The 18,596-nt window shown below is 36.0% G+C and overlaps 1 protein-coding gene across 1 annotated transcript in view; it reads right to left on the bottom strand.

The window, feature by feature from the left end:
- Nucleotides 1-318: 318 nt before the first annotated feature.
- LOC112046295 (uncharacterized) overlaps nucleotides 319-18,596 on the bottom strand; it is a 61,277-nt gene continuing 42,999 nt past the window's right edge. Inside the window, exons 4-10 of the mRNA XM_024082895.2 lie at nucleotides 18,007-18,212; nucleotides 16,044-16,184; nucleotides 13,225-13,427; nucleotides 7,270-7,454; nucleotides 5,045-5,168; nucleotides 3,063-3,175; nucleotides 319-967 (exon numbers count right to left, since the gene is read on the bottom strand). Coding sequence (XP_023938663.2) covers nucleotides 3,068-3,175; nucleotides 5,045-5,168; nucleotides 7,270-7,454; nucleotides 13,225-13,427; nucleotides 16,044-16,184; nucleotides 18,007-18,212 — 967 coding nt within the window. The 3' untranslated portion in view covers nucleotides 319-967; nucleotides 3,063-3,067. The remainder of the gene's footprint in view (nucleotides 968-3,062; nucleotides 3,176-5,044; nucleotides 5,169-7,269; nucleotides 7,455-13,224; nucleotides 13,428-16,043; nucleotides 16,185-18,006; nucleotides 18,213-18,596) is intronic.

Raw genomic sequence — 18,596 nt, 5'->3', positions numbered from 1 at the left:
AAAAAGAAATTTCAAAAAGAATACAAGCATTCAAAATAAAGCGATTATAATAATTATTTTTATTTACTTAATTAATTGCCTTGTACAGATGGTTTAGGATATTATCTTTAAATTACAATATTTTTAAATCTACGAGTACTTTTATAAATGTATTTACAAAGTCACAAAACCACTTGAAAAAGGGAACAATTTTGATACCTTAGTTTTACCAAAATAATAATGCATTAAAACATCAAGGCAAGAATGTATTATGATTTTATCAAATGGATTTATTTATTTCTTTATTTTTGATTTGTTTTATTAAAAAAAAAATACTTATTGAAAGAAAATACGTACAATAGTGACTAAGAATAGTTTCACATTATAAATATAGATTATTGTTTTAACCATTGATATATTAAATTAACCTTTATGGTTAATTAAGTAACCAAGTTACTGTATAATAAAAATGTTCTAATAGACTTTGTTCTATTAGACAGATAACTTGTTCTTAAAATATTATCGCGTTCATTTTGAAACTATTTTAATAATGATGTATTTCGAAAAGTGAAGTTTTAATATAAATAAAAGCTAAAACTGAATTTCATTTATTACTTCTATTTATTTTACTATATCATTTTGCGTTTGAAAATTAAAATTAATGTGATTATAGCTTGGCAACTTCGTTCGTAACATTCCTGATAGTCCGCGCGGGCTGGGGGGCGTATAGCGATGAATGAAAAAACCCACGACTGATGCACCTCACTTCCCCGCACGCAAATATACACACCCGCGCAGTCTTTCCCCCCGTCGCCCGCATATCATAGGAGTGTCAAGGAACTTGCCAGACTATAGTCTCGAGCTAGGCTGTTGGAAGTAATAGTTAGTTCATAGGAATCACGAATCAATTAATCACGAACATGTATTAATATCCAAGGATTTTATTGTTTCTTAGACTTACACACCGTTAATATCGCCCCAAGCCTTCCTGTAGAGAAAAAATACGTACATTAGATTGTTACGTAAGTCACATCAAAATTATAAAATATGTATCAGACACTTATAAGTCTCTCTGATACTATAACAGCCAGTTTCTTCATGTAAAGCTAAAGTAACAGTAAAAGTAGTAAGTAGTAAAGAAGACTTTATTGTTCAGTGAATAAGACCGTCACTTTTGATTTATGACATTACTTTGACTGTTACTTGCGATGAAGAAAGTGTCTCTGATACTTCATAATTTTCAACCCATATTCGGCTCACTGCTGAACTTGAGTCTCCTCTCAGAATGAGAGGGGTTAGTTCAATAGTCCACCACGCTCGCTCAATGCGGGTTGGCAGACTTAACACACGCAAATAATTAAGAAAATTCTCTGGTATGCAGGTTTCTTCACGATGTTTTGATATTCAATTTCATAAAATGTACATAACTGAAATTTAGAGGCGTCTGACTGGATTCGAACCTACGCCCTCTAAATCGAAGGCAGATACATATTTACAGATTCTAAAATCATGACCTTAAGCTCGCACACCCGCGTATTTATGCGTGGTGGATTTTGTAGTGGGGCATTGAAAATAGGCAATATGATGAAATTGTCATGAAAATTCAGTAGTCATTTGAATAAAGTCACATGCGTACGTTAGTTTAAAGTATGCGGAATAATGTGGTACATCTGAATATGAAATGAAATTATCATAGAACCGGAAATTTCCATATTATAAAGCCTTTCCGTAATAATACGAATGTTTTCCGAATGGGTGATAATAACCGTCCTAACTAAACTTGCCAGACTTTCTGCAAATCTCGGAAATGTCCCGAAACATGTAACCTAATTTTACATTATCATTTTACTTTCACGTTCGTAGTTAAAGTTAAAGTAGATAAATAAAATAGCTTGCAAGTTTTGTACGAAAAACTTTGCAACAAAGTTAATTTACTTTGTCCGTGTATTCTATTGATTGATTCTCACAGAGAAAACAATCATCAGAGAAAGAGAAAATTATCATTTTCAATTAGAGAAACTTTCCAAAAAAGGTGTAAATCTTATCAGATCTCATTGCACGAAATCAGAACACTTTCTAGTTTTTTTTTCACAAAGTAATGAATATACATAAAGTTGCCACATTACATGACGTAACAGTTTTCAAATCAAAATATTAATACTGACAAATAAAACTGTTACACTACAATTGTCCTGAAAAAGTTTACCAAGTATTTGGTTACCCCAGTTCTAACATTAATGCTATACCGATGGGAGTTTCCGCATCGATGCGCGTTTGTTCGTGGCCGACCACGCAAAATGGGTAACAGGTGGTACAATCTCATGTTTATTTCTGACTGATTGTGTAAGGGGTTTTATTATTTATTGCAATGATTATTGGGGGTTTATCATCGTCAGCCTATTTATAAAGACCCTTACGGAGCAAGGCCTCCTTGCGTATAGGAATTTATAGACCAATATATAGACATATTTTATGATGACTTGTCAGAAGAAGAACAAGAAGAAGTTTGTCAGCTTATGCTTCTATCATAGCTACCTACAACCGTCCAAGTTTCTTCAATCCAAGCTATCAATCCTGCTTTTCAGGACAAAGCCTGCCTGGCTGGTAGGAGGCTTCGGCCGTGGCTAGTTACCACCCTACCGGCAAAGACGTACCACCAAGCGATTTAGCGTTCCGGTACGATGTCGTGTAGAAACTGAAAGGGCTGTGGATTTTCATCCACCTCCTAACAAGTTAGCCTGCTTCCATCTTCGATTGCATCAACACTTTACCATCAGGTGAGATTGTAGTCAAGGGCTAACTTGTAAAGAATAAAGATACGCACCTATAAAATATTTACCTACGGACTATTATTCGAGTAGGAGAAAGTATTTTTTTACAACAATTATGATACATTAATTAACGCACATGTTTTTACCTACCTACGTTTTTTTCCGAACAGAACAAATTCCGGTAACGAATACGAGCGCTTGCCACAACATGCATTCCGAATAAAGAAAAACGTAAAGTCTGCTGTGGTCTCACGGAATTTCAAATCGAAATTACGCATTATTCTGATCAAAGTTTAATTTTCATTTCCATACCTTTCTTACGTGTCCCGAGGAGTGACAAAGGGTGTGATCCCCGTCGCTAGACTTGAGCACTGCTTGTGAGCCTGGCCAGCCTTTGGTACCAAGACCATCTGTTCCAGATCTCCCTGTCAGAACAAACACAAATATGAAATACATACAAAGCAGGTTCAAGGTAATCAGCTGAAAATAAGCCCTGTATGTGCTGGTATATGCAGCACACTGTTGAGCTGAATCATTTTCCAAGGTTGTGCCAAATATGACATAGTGGTGTTCTGATGCTTAGTCTACTTTTATTTTGACTTGCCTATGTGGTCTGGGTATCAGGCACTACAATAGTATTTAGGTGTTACATATGGCATAATTTTTGAAATAAATGTCTTTTCTTTCTTTCTTTCAAATATTACGAAGCGTCGACAGAAAGTGACGTTACAAGTTACCTCCGTCCTCCGTTACTAACTAACAGAGAATCTAACTGAGTTACTAACTAAGAGTTCAAATAAACTAGTTGAAATAAAGGCATTTGAATTTCTAACCAGCGATCCGACTGTGAGGTCTCATATGAGGTTGCCTATGAGGTCCTGGGTTAGAGTAGGACCTCATAGGCGACCGGCGACGAGAATATATACAAACTTTCACAAAATTATTCAAAAACATTAGAAATAAATTGAAATCTAGATAATAAGTTTGTCAGATTCATAAGGATATTATAGATATAAAATAGTGTCTCGCTCGCGTTCTACAAGAAAATATTAAGATATCTCAAGGACAACCAGCTTTACGTATATCCAGTTGGGTTTTCTCTAAAACAAACAATTCTCCCAGTAAACAACCTTTTATATTGTATTTGTACGAAATATCAAAGCCCTTGAAGGTAAATACAGAAATTGATACAAAAAATACAATTTTACTGGACAGGTCAGAAAAACACTAACGAAAATGTCAAATGTATTAGAAAAACTAGAAAAGGGCGAGTCAGTTTCGGCATGGAAGGTTCCGTACATACTCCTTTGACGCGTCGAACTGTTAGTACTACTATAGTTGTAGTACAAGCAATTTGGGCTATTGAGAAATCATTAGATATTATAGTGTGACAGGGAGAGACGAGTATCTTAGTGGGTCGATTGTGTGGAAGAAAAAACTCCGAGTATAGCCCCGGACTTGTCTTGTTAATCTGTATGTACGTATCTGTATTATGTGGAAGAATAAACGAATTAAAGATAATAATATTTTTTACGTCGTTAGTCCTAAGTCTACTCACTGGTCTACTAAAAAAATAAATAACTACTCCACTAAACCACTAAATTACCGTATCAGTTAATATAGGAAATATCGCACGGAACCCTAAAAAGCTATCGAAGCCTGTGTAAATATTTGGAGTGTTCTATATTTATTGTTCACGAACGATTTAATTAACACTAGGAGACGCCCGCGACTTCGTCAGCGAGAAAATCAGTGTAAGTTGCATACAAAATTTAAAAAATAAAGAATTATAAAAATATTGGAAATGTGAAAAATTACACAAATGAATTAATAAAATATTATATTGTCACTGGGTGTGTCCAATGCGTCCTTCTCGAGGATGTCCGTCCGAAACCATTGATAGTCTATGATCCTTGTATAAGTATGACAATTGACAGTTCTTACCTATGCATCCGATGATGAAATAAACATAGAAATGTTGACTCACTGAGAAGAGATAGCCAATGCGTCCTTCTCGAGGACATTCGTCCTCTACCATCGACAGCTTGGTCGATGGTAGAGGACTCACGTATGGTCCTTTATCATAACTATGTATCAAATGACGAAATAAACATAGAGATTAACTCACTGAGAAGAGATAGCTAATAATAAGGCCAGTGTCACTGGGTGTGTCCAATGCGTCCTTCTCGAGGATGTCCGTCCGAAACCATTTATAGTCTATGATCCTCGTGTAAGTATGACATAATATCTTACCTATACATCAATTGATGAAATAAATATAAAGATTAACTCACTGAAAAGAGATAGCCAATAATAAGGTCAGCGTCCCGGGGTGTGTCCAATGCGTCCTTCTCGAGAACGTCCGTCCGCAGCCAGCGGCAGTCCACGTAGACGCGCACCGTATTGTCGTCATGGACGCTAGGGGGAAAGAGCACGAAATAAAATAAACACAAAACAGTCTTACCCATAAAATCAACAGTCCTAAATAAATACCATTAAGACACGCACTTGAAACGCGTATACACAGTAAAGTACACATAATAAAACAGGTATACCTACTGAAAATTATTACAAAATACAGTGTAAATGGAAGAGAATAAAAAATATTACTTAAAACATTGCTGAATGATATATCATTTGGTATTCATAGTTGAACATCATCTTCACCAATCTATTAACTTTGCTTGCTTACTATAGTAATGATGATGTAACTCCATGATATAACGCTATGATATTTCACTACGTAGACTACTATACTAGCACTTCGTGCCTACTTTGAAGTCTTATTACAAATTGGATTGTAGAAGGATTTTTCCGTTTAGTGCAATTTGTACGTACCAGTAGCAAAGATTAAAATTTTTTTTTTTTTTTATTCTTTACAAGTTAGCCCTTGACTACAATCTCACCTGATGGTAAGTGATGATGCAGTCTAAGATGGAAGCGGGCTAACTTGTTAGGAGGAGGATGAAAATCCACACCCCTTTCGGTTTCTACACGGCATCGTACCGGAACGCTAAATCGCTTGGCGGTACGTCTTTGCCGGTAGGGTGGTAACTAGCCACGGCCGAAGCCTCCCACCAGCCAGACCTGGAAAAATTAAGAAAATCTCAATCTGCCCAGCCGGGGATCGAACCCAGGACCTCCGTCTTAAGAATCCAATGCGCATAACACTGCGCCACGGAGGCCGTCGTTCTCTTAGGTAACCCGTTCTTGTGTTACTTTTACTCTGAATGTGTTTTTGGCGGAGTACGTTAAATTATTGACGCTAAACTCGTGGATTTTTAAAATGTAACCCGATAAGAATCGGGTTGTAAGGAATTATCGCCCCTGGTACGTACAGTGCCTAGTTGTGCAAACCAGTGGTGGATTTAGGGTGTTATAGTATATGCTTTGAAAGTCGGGGGTGTTTATGTTTATCCTGGACCGACAGCTTAACAAACACGGTGATAAAACACCATCTAGCCCGAGCTAGGACTCGAATCTAGACCTCATAATCTACAGACTAACTAAGTATGGATCATAACTACTGTCAAAATCATTATTTATTTAAGATTTTGTGGAGCAACAACTACGAGAAGAAAGATAAGAGTTTATATTTTACAAAGAGATGGAATAATTTAAAGTAATACCTTATCTTTAAAGATGCTTGAATTCAGATTACAGTATTTCTACAATAAACCGCAATATGATTTTGAATATAATAGGTATCCAATTCCACGACATCTAACTTGGTATTTTATATTAGTTTGAAACCTAATAGAAAATGTTTGTGTATCATATTTTGCTGAAATTGGAAATACCTAACGGAGCGAGTTTAATGTGGATTGTATTTTAGATTTAATTGTTGTATGAGGAGATAATGCCGTTTTACGAGCTGTGCAGAGAATCATCAATTCGACTTTTGTTCAACACAAACTTATTCACTTATTGTTTAACAGTAAATCAAATCAAAATCAAACAATTTATTTTCAAGAATTTTTAGTCACGTAATTACTGTCCATTTTTATTCTGGAAAAGCTGAATATTTTTCAATTTATACATAGGAGCATAATTTGATAAACTTTCAGCTTTCCGTACTAACACTTATGGTAGTCCATACGTACTTATGTAAATAAGTGCGATAGCCAAATTTGGACCATGGTTGTTTCGGAAGGTAGCAGATGTCAAGGAATTTTTCCGTACTTTTTTCATATTTTATACGGGATATCACAAGAAATCATTTCCCATGTCGCCAAACACTTCGTGGCGACCCTATTGCTATAGCAATATCCTTTTGCTTGAGTGTCACCGTGTTATTCGATGGACTTGATGGAATATCATCGCAGCCATGAAAATTCTAATCTTCAATCACAGAATAAAGAATAATCCAGAATGAGTCTTTACAAGCAGCGTGGTGAAGCTGGAGAAACCCATAATCTATACCCTATCTGTGTTAATCTGTGTCTTCAATCTAAATGTGTTTCCCATGGTCCTGGAAAATATTTAAATTGAGGGATACATTACACATATTAAGACTCACCTAATAGCAATATGATGCCACCTAAAGTCGTACAACGGCACAGCTAGGTAGATTGATCTCGAGGAGCCAGCGCCCGCATGCACCAGCCTGGCTGCACCTCTTCCAGCCAGTTCTAGAGACAGGAAGGATCCCGTCCGACGTCGGGAGCGAAGAGAGAATAGCGTCCCTTGGCCGTATCCTCCGCTCTGGAAATAACAAAGACATGTAATTCTCCTTTTATAACGTCGTCACTAACGGTTTAAGCAGGTTCAAAGTCACTCAGCGGGCAATGGAGCTATTTTTGGAGTTTCTCTGCAAAATCGCATCAGAAATGAGGAGATCCACAGAAGAACCAAAGTCACTGACATAGCTCAGCCAGTCGCGAAGCTGAAGTGGCAATGGATAAATATAGTTCAAAAAGCCCATGGACATGACTGAGATCCCAAGGTACTGGCATGGTGACCACGCACCGGAAAGGGCAGTAGACTCCCACAAGGTGGACTGAGGACATCAAGCGGGTTGCAACGAACCCCTGGATGCTGGCGGCTCAATACCGTTTTGTTTGCAAGAGGCCTATGTACAGCAATGGACATTCATCGGCTGTTAATGATGAACACTTACTATTCAAGTAGGTCTAGGATGCGCGATTGACTATTTGAATCAAATCTACAAAATATCGCTTGAGAGGTTTTCGTCCCACCGCAACGAAATTAGCGATATTTACGATTTCACCGTTCTTAGCTTACTGTCTTTCTCTTCACGAGATAAATCTCTTTGACGCATGCTTGAGATGATTTTGTTCCAGAATGTGTAATTTAAAGAGGGTTACTCGTCGGGTATGGGTAGCTTTGTCGCATGGATTCGTGATAGTGTATAAGTAACGACGCGTATTTCTATGCAATACTTATATACTCGTAGTGGGGTCCATATTGAATCAAAAAAAAAAAATCTTATTTTTATGTTTTTATGTAGGTACAAGTTTATATAATATGTCATTATTTACGAGTAATATGTAATCGTAACTTCTATCAATTGTAAAAAGTTTTTGTAACTTCATGCATGCACATTATGTAATAGGTACCTGCTTGTAATAATTATTCTATATTATATTTAGATTGTAATATTCGATAAGGAAATAAAAGGCTATATTATTATTATTACTTATATATACTCGCGCAACACAATATACGAGTAACTTTGGTGACCCATATGAAATAAAACATAATATCACCGTAAATTTATGTGCCACATTTCCTTGCAATGTTTGATTCGAGTGACTTGAATTTTTCGATGACAAAGCAATATAGGAAATAAGAAAAAAGAGTAGGTAATATTTTTGTTTTTAAAACAAAGACTGAGTACATCGTATGCGGGTTAATTTGATGACCATACATGTATTTGGGTCACAGTTACATACTAAAATTGTATTTTTCGGTAATTTAGTAAAAATACAGGTAAATATATAATTTTATAACACGGGGTGGTGTTAAATATTTTTTGTAATATGAAACCTTACCTACTGGATAATACAAAATTTTATTAGGCGTAACGTCGGAAATTCTTTACACTTACATTGCTCTAATTAAAATAAATTACGGCACAGAATTTTTCGGGGAACGTTAAATTTTTGGAGCGTATCGCGATTCAGGGACTCTACAAGTTTTTGCACGCAAACAAAATTTCACTGGAAAAATGGAATTTTATTAAAAAAAAATTACTTAGTATAATGACAACAAGGTTTTCTGTTTTTATGTCCTAAATAGCTGTGTTTTCCCTCAGCAGGTTAACAGAGAGAAAAAATATTTTTTTATTATTTTTATGAGTTTGTAACAATCATTATAAAATCATTGCAAAATAGCGCTATAGATGACTTCATCCATGATGAGATCCATAATGATTTCATTACAAATTAGCGCTATAGATAACTCCATCCATGATGAGAACCATAATGAAATCATTACAAAGTAGCGATATATACTATGCACAAAAATTAAGGGAGCAGAAAAAAAATCCAAATTTTTGGGGGATTTTCAACAGGCTGTAACTTATACAAAAATGGTCGTACAGCAAAAAAATAAAAAGCAAATTGTAGCTCTAAGTGTTTAGTTTTTGGATCTGAGTTTGAAAATTTTTTTTTGAAAATATTTTTCGAGTAATCATAAGAAAACCACTGAAAAAAAAAATTTCGAAATTTTTTTGGTTTTTTTTTTAATCTACGGACGTGGAAAAAATTTTTTCGACTCAACCTCTATATGAACCGGATAGCTTGTTTATTCAGATTTAATTTCGTTTTTTTTTAATCTCGATACGAGCATTTCTCGCTGAGATATTGATGTTTGAATGGAAAAAGATCATTATGTCTTTGATTACCAATATCTCAGCAACCAATGATCGCACAGAAATTTTGAGGTTGGTTTCAAAAACTTGAATAAATTTTCTACAAGGATTAGCAATTGAATTTTGAAAAAAATTTTTTTTTCAATCATTACATAAATTTGAAAAAGCATCCAAAAAAGGGCTTTTTGTCGTTTTTTGGAAAATCAAGCGCCCAATCAAAAATATTGCGGAAACCACTGACGTTAAGTATGCCTTTTACTGTTCAATATACCCACAAAAACCCTACAAAGTTTCAATTCAATCCAGCCAACCGTTTTTTTTTCCCACTTGATCGAATTTTTGAAAAAATTAAAGGAGCAAGAATTTCGTTCTGAAAATGTCATAATTTACGCTTTTGTGCTTGCGCACGTGTATGTGTGTAGTTTTATCAGAGATTGAGACCCTGTGGTTCGTCACTTCCACACACACACACACACACACACATACATCTTCGGAGAGTGAGTTTGGAGTCACAAAATACTGTGGAACACACACATACACGTGCGCAAGCACAAAAGCGTAAATTATGACATTTTCAGAGCGAAATTCTTGCTCCTTTAATTTTTTCAAAAATTCGATCAAGTGGGAAAAAAAAACGGTTGGCTGGATTGAATTGAAACTTTGTAGGGTTTTTGTGGGTATATTGAACAGTAAAAAGCACACTTAACGTCAGTGGTTTCCGCAATATTTTTGATTGGGCGCTTGATTTTCCAAAAAACGACAAAAAGCCCTTTTTTGGATGCTTTTTCAAATTCATGTAATGATTGAAAAAAAATTTTTTTTTTCAAAATTCAATTGCCAATCCTTGTAGAGAGTTTATTCAAGTTTTTGAAACCAACCTCAAAATTTCTGTGCAATCATTGGTTGCTGAGATATTGGTAATCAAAGACAAAATGATCTTTTTCCATTCAAACATCGATATCTCAGCGAAAAATGCTCGTATCGAGATTTAAAAAAAACGAAATTAAATCTGAATAAACAAGCTATCCGGTCCATATGGAGGTTGAGTCGAAAAAATTTTTCCCACGTCCGTAGATTAAAAAAAAAACCAAAAAAATTTCGAAAATTTTTTTTTCAGTGGTTTTCTTATCATTACTCGAAAAATATTTTCAAAAAAAAATTTTCAAACTCAGATCCAAAAACTAAACACTTAGAGCTACAATTTGCTTTTTATTTTTTTGCTGTACGACCATTTTTGTATAAGTTACAGCCTGTTGAAAATCCCCCAAAAATTTGGATTTTTTTTCTGCTCCCTTAATTTTTGTGCATAGTGTAGATGACTCCATCAATGATGAGATCCATAATTAAATCATTACAAAATAGCGATATAGATGACTCCATCAATGATGAGATCCATAATTAAATCATTACAAAATAGCGATATAGATGACTCCATCAATAATGAGATCCATAATTAAATCATTACAAATTAGCGCTATAGATAACTCCATCAATGATGAGATCCATAATTAAATCATTACAAATTAGCGCTATAGATAACTCCATCCATGATGAGAACCATAATGAAATCATTACAAAGTAGCGATATAGATGACTCCATCAATGATGAGATCCATAATTAAATCATTACAAAATAGCGATATAGATGACTCCATCAATGATGAGATCCATAATTAAATCATTACAAAATAGCGATATAGATGACTCCATCAATAATGAGATCCATAATTAAATCATTACAAATTAGCGCTATAGATAACTCCATCAATGATGAGATCCATAATTAAATCATTACAAAATAGCGATATAGATGACTCCATCAATGATGAGATCCATAATTAAATCATTACAAAATAGCGATATAGATGACTCCATCAATAATGAGATCCATAATTAAATCATTACAAAATAGCGATATAGATGACTCCATCGATGATGAGATCTATAATGAAATTATTACAAAATAGCGATATAGATGACTCCATCAATGATGAGATCCATAATTAAATCATTACAAAATAGCTATATAGATGACTCCATCGATGATGAGATCTATAATGAAATTATTACAAAATAGCGATATAGATGACTCCATCAATGATGAGATCCATAATTAAATCATTACAAAATAGCGATATAGATGACTCCATCAATAATGAGATCCATAATTAAATCATTACAAAATAGCGATATAGATGACTCCATCAATGATGAGATCCATAATTAAATCATTACAAAATAGCTATATAGATGACTCCATCGATGATGAGATCTATAATGAAATTATTACAAAATAGCGATATAGATGACTCCATCAATGATGAGATCCATAATTAAATCATTACAAAATAGCTATATAGATGACTCCATCGATGATGAGATCTATAATGAAATTATTACAAAATAGCGATATAGATGACTCCATCAATGATGAGATCCATAATTAAATCATTACAAAATAGCGATATAGATGACTCCATCAATGATGAGATCCATAATTAAATCATTACAAAATAGCTATATAGATGACTCCATCGATGATGAGATCTATAATGAAATTATTACAAAATAGCGCTATAGATGACTCCATCTATGATGAGATCCATAATTAAATCATTACAAAATAGCGATATAGATGACTCCATCAATGATGAGATCCATAATTAAATCATTACAAAATAGCTATATAGATGACTCCATCGATGATGAGATCTATAATGAAATGATTACAAAATAGCGATATAGATGACTCCATCTATGATGAGATCCAAAATGATATCATTACAAAATAGCTATATAGATGACTCCATCCATGATAAGATCCATAATGACTGAAACCGTAATACTGATTGAAATTTCAAGAAAAGGATATCATCATCAAAACAACCCATATACAGCTCAAAGTTGAGCACGAGTCTCCTCTCAGAATGCAAGGTTAGGCTGGCCCAATGCGGATTGTCAGACTTCACCACACGGTGAGAATAAAGAAAATTCTCAGGTTTCCTCACGATGTTTTTCCTTCACTGTCTGAGACACGTGATATTTAATTTTTTCAAATGCACACAACTGAAAAGTATATGGAGAAAACTTACTTATAATTACTAAATGATCTAGAAACTTAATATTTGAATAAACAATAGAAGCAGTTGTAAGCGACGCAATTGTATATTTTATTTGTAAATGTTTTAGTAAAATAAACTGACCGGGCATATAACGGAACGTATAACGTTCAAGGGCAACTGACAACTGTCAGTTTTGACAGATTTTTGAATAAACCCAGTTCGTTACGAATTACCCAACGGTCAACATCCCTTGCAACGATATACGTCCCGAAGAGCTCATTTTCGCCGAATATTTCTGTGTTTTGTTTCGTCCGTTACAGCAGTTTTTATTGATTGTTGACAATGATCCACTTACTCTATACGTATTTGTTATTTTCCGTGAAAACTACAAATCTAAATCGGTTCAACAGTTTAGGCGTGAAATGTTAAAGAGACAGACAGACTATATTATTAGCAGACCCAAGTCAAACTACTCTTTGACAGTTACGCAACCAACCAATTGCTAAAAAGCTTTCGGCGACAAACAGAGTATTTACTAGCTTACATATAAAAAGAAGGTTATAGATTTTATACATACCTCTGGTCTTAGTCTTAGAGAAATAAAAAGCGTGAACTCCCGAGGAAATGTCTTCCCAGCGGCAAACAGTTCTGAGGATGCGATCCATATGTATGAGTTGGGCCTCAGGCTGAAAGCGTGAGGCCTGTCAGGCACCGGGCCCCAGCGTGCCTGGGCGGGGTGGAAGTTGCGCCTCGCGCCTGGGGCGAGCGGATTTATTGTTCCTAAACAGAAAATAGTTTCAAAAATAAATCATCAAAGTTATACATTATTATTAACCGCCTCAGACCAATTACCTTTGGACTTGTACTCACTCAAATTCACTAACAAAATTGTCTGTTTTTTAAACAGGGACAAGGTAAACTTACACAAATGGAAATTATTTAACCTGTATCCTGTGTCCTTGTACTACATACAACTATAAATTTAAATAGTAAAACACACACGTGTAATTTTAACACAATGGAACATCGATTCTACAGACGTAAGATCGTAATCATTACTATTGACAGAGGGGTAACTTCTAGTGTAGCTGTTCCTATTGGTCTGAGGTAAAAACCCATATTCGGCACGACGCTGGCCCAATGCGGATTGGCAGGCTTCACACACAACATTAAGAAAATTTTTAGGTGAGTATGCAGGTTTCCTCACTCTTTTTTTCCTTCACCGTTTGAGACACGTGATATTTATTTTCTTAAAATGCACAACTGAAAAGTTTGAGGTGCATGCCCCAGACTGGATTTAAACCTACTTCCTCCGAATCGTAATGATTACATAATATGTTTAAATAAATGAAATTGAAGCGTCTGATCGTGTACAAAAAACTGTTCGATCAAGTGTTTAAAGTTATTTACTGGATATTAAACACAAACAAGCTTTTTAATTTTTGTCTGTCTTGTCTGTCTGTTTGATCGGGCAGATATTTTACTCATTTTACATAATAATCTTTTATATAATTAATATCAATTAACGAAACAAACAATACAACTGAATCAATAATAAATAATAATCCAATCAATTACCAACTACCTAAGTAAATTGGAAATTTCTTTTCCACGGGTATTTGCGACGGTATTGAAAATCGATTTTAGAACAAGAAACTTTTTCAATTACCAAGACATGCTTTGAAGACTTAATAACTATTTGATTTCTGTCCTCAAGCGGCTTTGCTGTGTTTATGTCTCAACTTGGTAATTTCTTGGAGTATTGGTAATTTCCTATGGGTAAATATTCCTAAGCCGTTATGAGCCGTGATAGCCCAGTGGATATGACCTCTGCCTCCGATTCTGGAGGGTGTGGGTTCGAATCAGGTCCGGGGCATGCACCTCCAACTTTTCAGTTGTGTGCATTTTAAGAAATTAAATATCACGTGTCTCAAACGGTGAAGGAAAACATCGTGAGAAAGAAAAAGAAGAAAGAAAAAAATCTTTATTACAGCATTACGCCACACAACACAATATGCTCATAATATCGTGAGGAAACCTGCACACCAGAGAATTTCTTAATTCTCTGCGTGTGTGACGTCTGCCAATCCGCATTGGGCTAGCGTGGTGGACTATTTGGCCTAACCCCTTTCATTCTGAGAGGAGATTCGAGATCAGCAGTGAGCCGTATATGGGTTGATAACGACGACGACGAAATATTCCTATTGGCAATCACGATATAAGAAAAAAGAGGTAGATAGGTTACATAGACCACATTCGATGTTTACAACTGGGACGCTGCGGAAACACTAAAATTATTTCAGCGGCGATGTCAACGGCGCGATGACAGTGCGGCGACTGAGCTCAGGTTTGCTAATTAGCATAGTTTAAGCGTGTCACTTGCGGTCCGCGTATAATTTATCTAAGGACATCCCTTTTTTTCTTCTAACTACATGGTCCATTAGTAATTACTTGGAGTATAGAAATCTCAATATTTTGTACTCCGGTTTAAGCAGGACACGAACCTAGGACCATAGTCTGAAGTCGCATAGTTTAAGCAATGAGCATTAGTTATATATCCAAAGACAATATCACGCCAATTATTATAAAAAAAATTAACCGCTTTGACGTCCTCCGACGCTCCGTGGCGCAGTGGTACGCGCGGTAATTTACAGAACAGAGGTCCTGGGTTCGATCCCCGGCTGGGCTCGGCAGTTGGGTTCTCTTAATTGGTCCAAGTCAGGCTGGTGGGAGGCTTCGGCCGTGGCTAGTTACCACCCTAACGGCAAAGACGATCCACCAAGCGATTTAGCTTTCCGGTACAATGTCGCGTAGAAACTGAAATGGGTATGGATTTTCATCCTCCTAACATGTTAGCCCGTTTTCATCTTAAGATTTTTTTATTGCATCATCACTTACCTATCATCAGGTGAGATTGTAGTCAAGGGCTAACTTGTAAAGAATAGAAATAACCTTTTGATGAAAGACTAGCGGACGCCCGTGAAAATCTGTTTTGTTTTTTTTTTTTTTTTATTCTTTACAAGTTAGCCCTTGACTACAACCTCACCTGATGGTAAATGATGATGCAGTCTAAGATGGAAGTGGGCTTGAAAATCCACACTCCTTTCGGTTTCTACACGACATCGTACCGGAACGCTAAATCGCTTGGTGGTTCGTCTTTACCGTTAGAGTGGCAACTAGCCACGGCCGAAGCCTCCCACCAGCCAAACCTGGACCGATAAAGAAAACTCAATGGGCCCAGCCGGGGATCGAACCCAGGACCTCTGTCTTGTAAATCCACCGCGCATGCCACGGAGGCCACGAAGGCTATCATTTTTTTTATCCACCGCTACCACCGTCCACGGTTGCTGTTCTGGGAAGACCCTTTATGGAAGATGGAATGGTATGAAGACTAACCTTCGCAGTCGAAGGAGTTACAAGAGCGGGCCTGTTCCCCGTACCCCTCGCACGAGGCTCTGGAGCAGTACCTCCGTCTCGTCTGCCTCCCCCCGCCGCAGGTGGTGCTGCATACCCCCCACTCCCCCCATCCAGCCCAACCTGTAACAATACACATTGTAACAATATTTGTAACATTATGGTCATCGTCCTGGGGAGTCCCTCAGGTGTTAGGATTGTAAGCAAACTAGCTTCATAATAGGGTAGTTGACTCATATCAAATAAAATAATTTAATATAAAGTAATTTATTTAACTGACTACTAATTTAATTTAATAATACTAGAGGACTCCCGCGACTTCGTCCGCGTGGAATTTAGTTTTTCACAAATCCCTCGGGAACCATGGATTTTTCCGGGATAAAAAGTAGCCTATGTGTTAGTCCAGCCTATAATATATCTGAATACCAATTTTTTAGCTAATTCGGTACAGTAGTCGAGGCGTGAAAGAGTAACAAACATTCATATCATCAAAATCATAAGTTTTCGCAAATCTCGAGAAACCATGGATTATTTCGGGATAAAAGTATCCTATGTGTCAATCCAGAGTAAAATCTATTTCCATTCCAAATTTCAGCCAAATCGCTCCAGTAGTAGCGGTGTTAAAGAGTAAAAAACATCCATACAAACTTTCGCGTTTATAATATTAGTAGGATTAATTTCGTGTAGTCATGGAAAATGTACGACAATTAATGTTAACGAGATTTCATGATATTGTCAATGTCGAGAATTATCGTGGAGATGAAATTAAAATGTATGCAAGAGAACATTAAGGTCGATTACACAGGCATATTGTATCCAGGTGTCCTCATCTTGCTAACGGCGAATCTTGCTAAAACACCACAATCCCACCCAACCACCATTTACTATTTAAAATTGATAGATAATAGGCTAGTTACCACTTTTTTAAATGTCTTAATACATTATCGTTCTACTAGATTTTTTTTTGATAATTTTTTTTTTATATATTTTTTGAGACAAAAATATTATATACCAATTAGTTTGACGCTACATTTTTACGTTTTGTAGGTACATCAAGAAACATTGTGACGTCACAAAATGGACTACAGAGTTTTTGACGTTTGAAAAATTTTAAAAATACATACTTTTATTAGTCAATATCAATAAATTTCGTACCCTTACTATGCGAAAATAATATTGTTTATGTTAAATTTATTATGAGGCAAGTACCCTATTGAAATTCCATTGTATAAGTGTTGTGACGAAGTACAGTAGAAACCTCAAAGATGTATCTAATTAAACAGCGCCAAAACATATTTGAAGCAATAAACAATCTATATACCTACCAGAAATGGAATAATTGGATACGTCTTTGAGTGTTCTCAGAAATTAGGTCAAATGGCTGAAAGTAAACACGGTCTCGCCTCTCAACCGAGACAATAAACACAGAAATGTTTAATGTTTGAATACGTAACAAACAAAATTGTTGTTTACTTTGAGTTTATTGTTTACATGTAAAAGTCTATACGTTAATGCGGTGTAAACTTCCAACATTTGCGATAATTATTTTTGTATTTATTTAATGCTAGCGGACCCTACACATTTTCACCCGCGTAGCTCCGTGTAAATCAATAATAATATTTTTTTTTTTCTCTTTGGATCTGCGATCAGTCGTTAGACTTTAAGCAGGTGAGTTGTGAGACTTTAGGGCGGTTTCTGACAGGGGAGCCATAGCTTTGCCATCACCTAGTTATTGAGCACGTCAGCTCGCTTCAGGCGTTTGATTCGCGGCGCTACCAATGAGCTACCAATGAGCTAGCGAGGCGATTGGGATGTCGCGTTAGCCTTTGTTTATGCTTTTTGCAGTTGTTACTGATTTCCTCACAGACAGTTGGCATTTCAAGAAATTCGTGGGTTTCATTGTTGCGAGTGAAAAAAAAAAAAATCCAATCGGGGTCTTACGTACCAACGGCGTTCCATATCGCGATATCGACGCCGAGGCTCCAAGGCACCGCCGCCGCAGTAGCCTCCAGCCATGGCCCATCCGGCGGCGTGGTCTCCAGGTCCACCGCTGGGTCACTGACCCTGGAGAACACCACCAGCTCGCTCTGAGGGTAGATGCTCCAGTTGAAGCACCCACGCAACTGTGGGCTGATTTTGAGGTTCACCTGTCTGTGGGAAAAAATATACATTTACACAGATTACATAAATATGTAGAAGAAGAAGAAGAAATATACTTATTGTACATTAAAAACAAAAACAACAATAACTTATAATAACAAGTACAAATGGCGGTCTTATCGCTAAAGAGTGATCTCTTTCAGACAACCACTGTTTAAGAGAAAAACGTAAGCACAGATTCAGTTAAACTCACACAAAAAATAAGACAAAGTTAAGTAATTTAAATACATATTCCTAAATACATAAATAATATACAATAATACATATACTACTTTTAATACATGTGCTGTCTTTTTTATTCTTTAAGTTAAGTTAGCCCTTGACTCCAATCTCACCATCATCTTAAATCATCACACAAGTGATGATGCCATCTAA

This window comes from Bicyclus anynana, chromosome 13 (assembly GCF_947172395.1).
Source record: "Bicyclus anynana chromosome 13, ilBicAnyn1.1, whole genome shotgun sequence".
Taxonomy (NCBI): Eukaryota; Metazoa; Arthropoda; class Insecta; order Lepidoptera; family Nymphalidae; genus Bicyclus; species Bicyclus anynana.
This window is presented reverse-complemented; position numbering and strand designations above follow the sequence as displayed.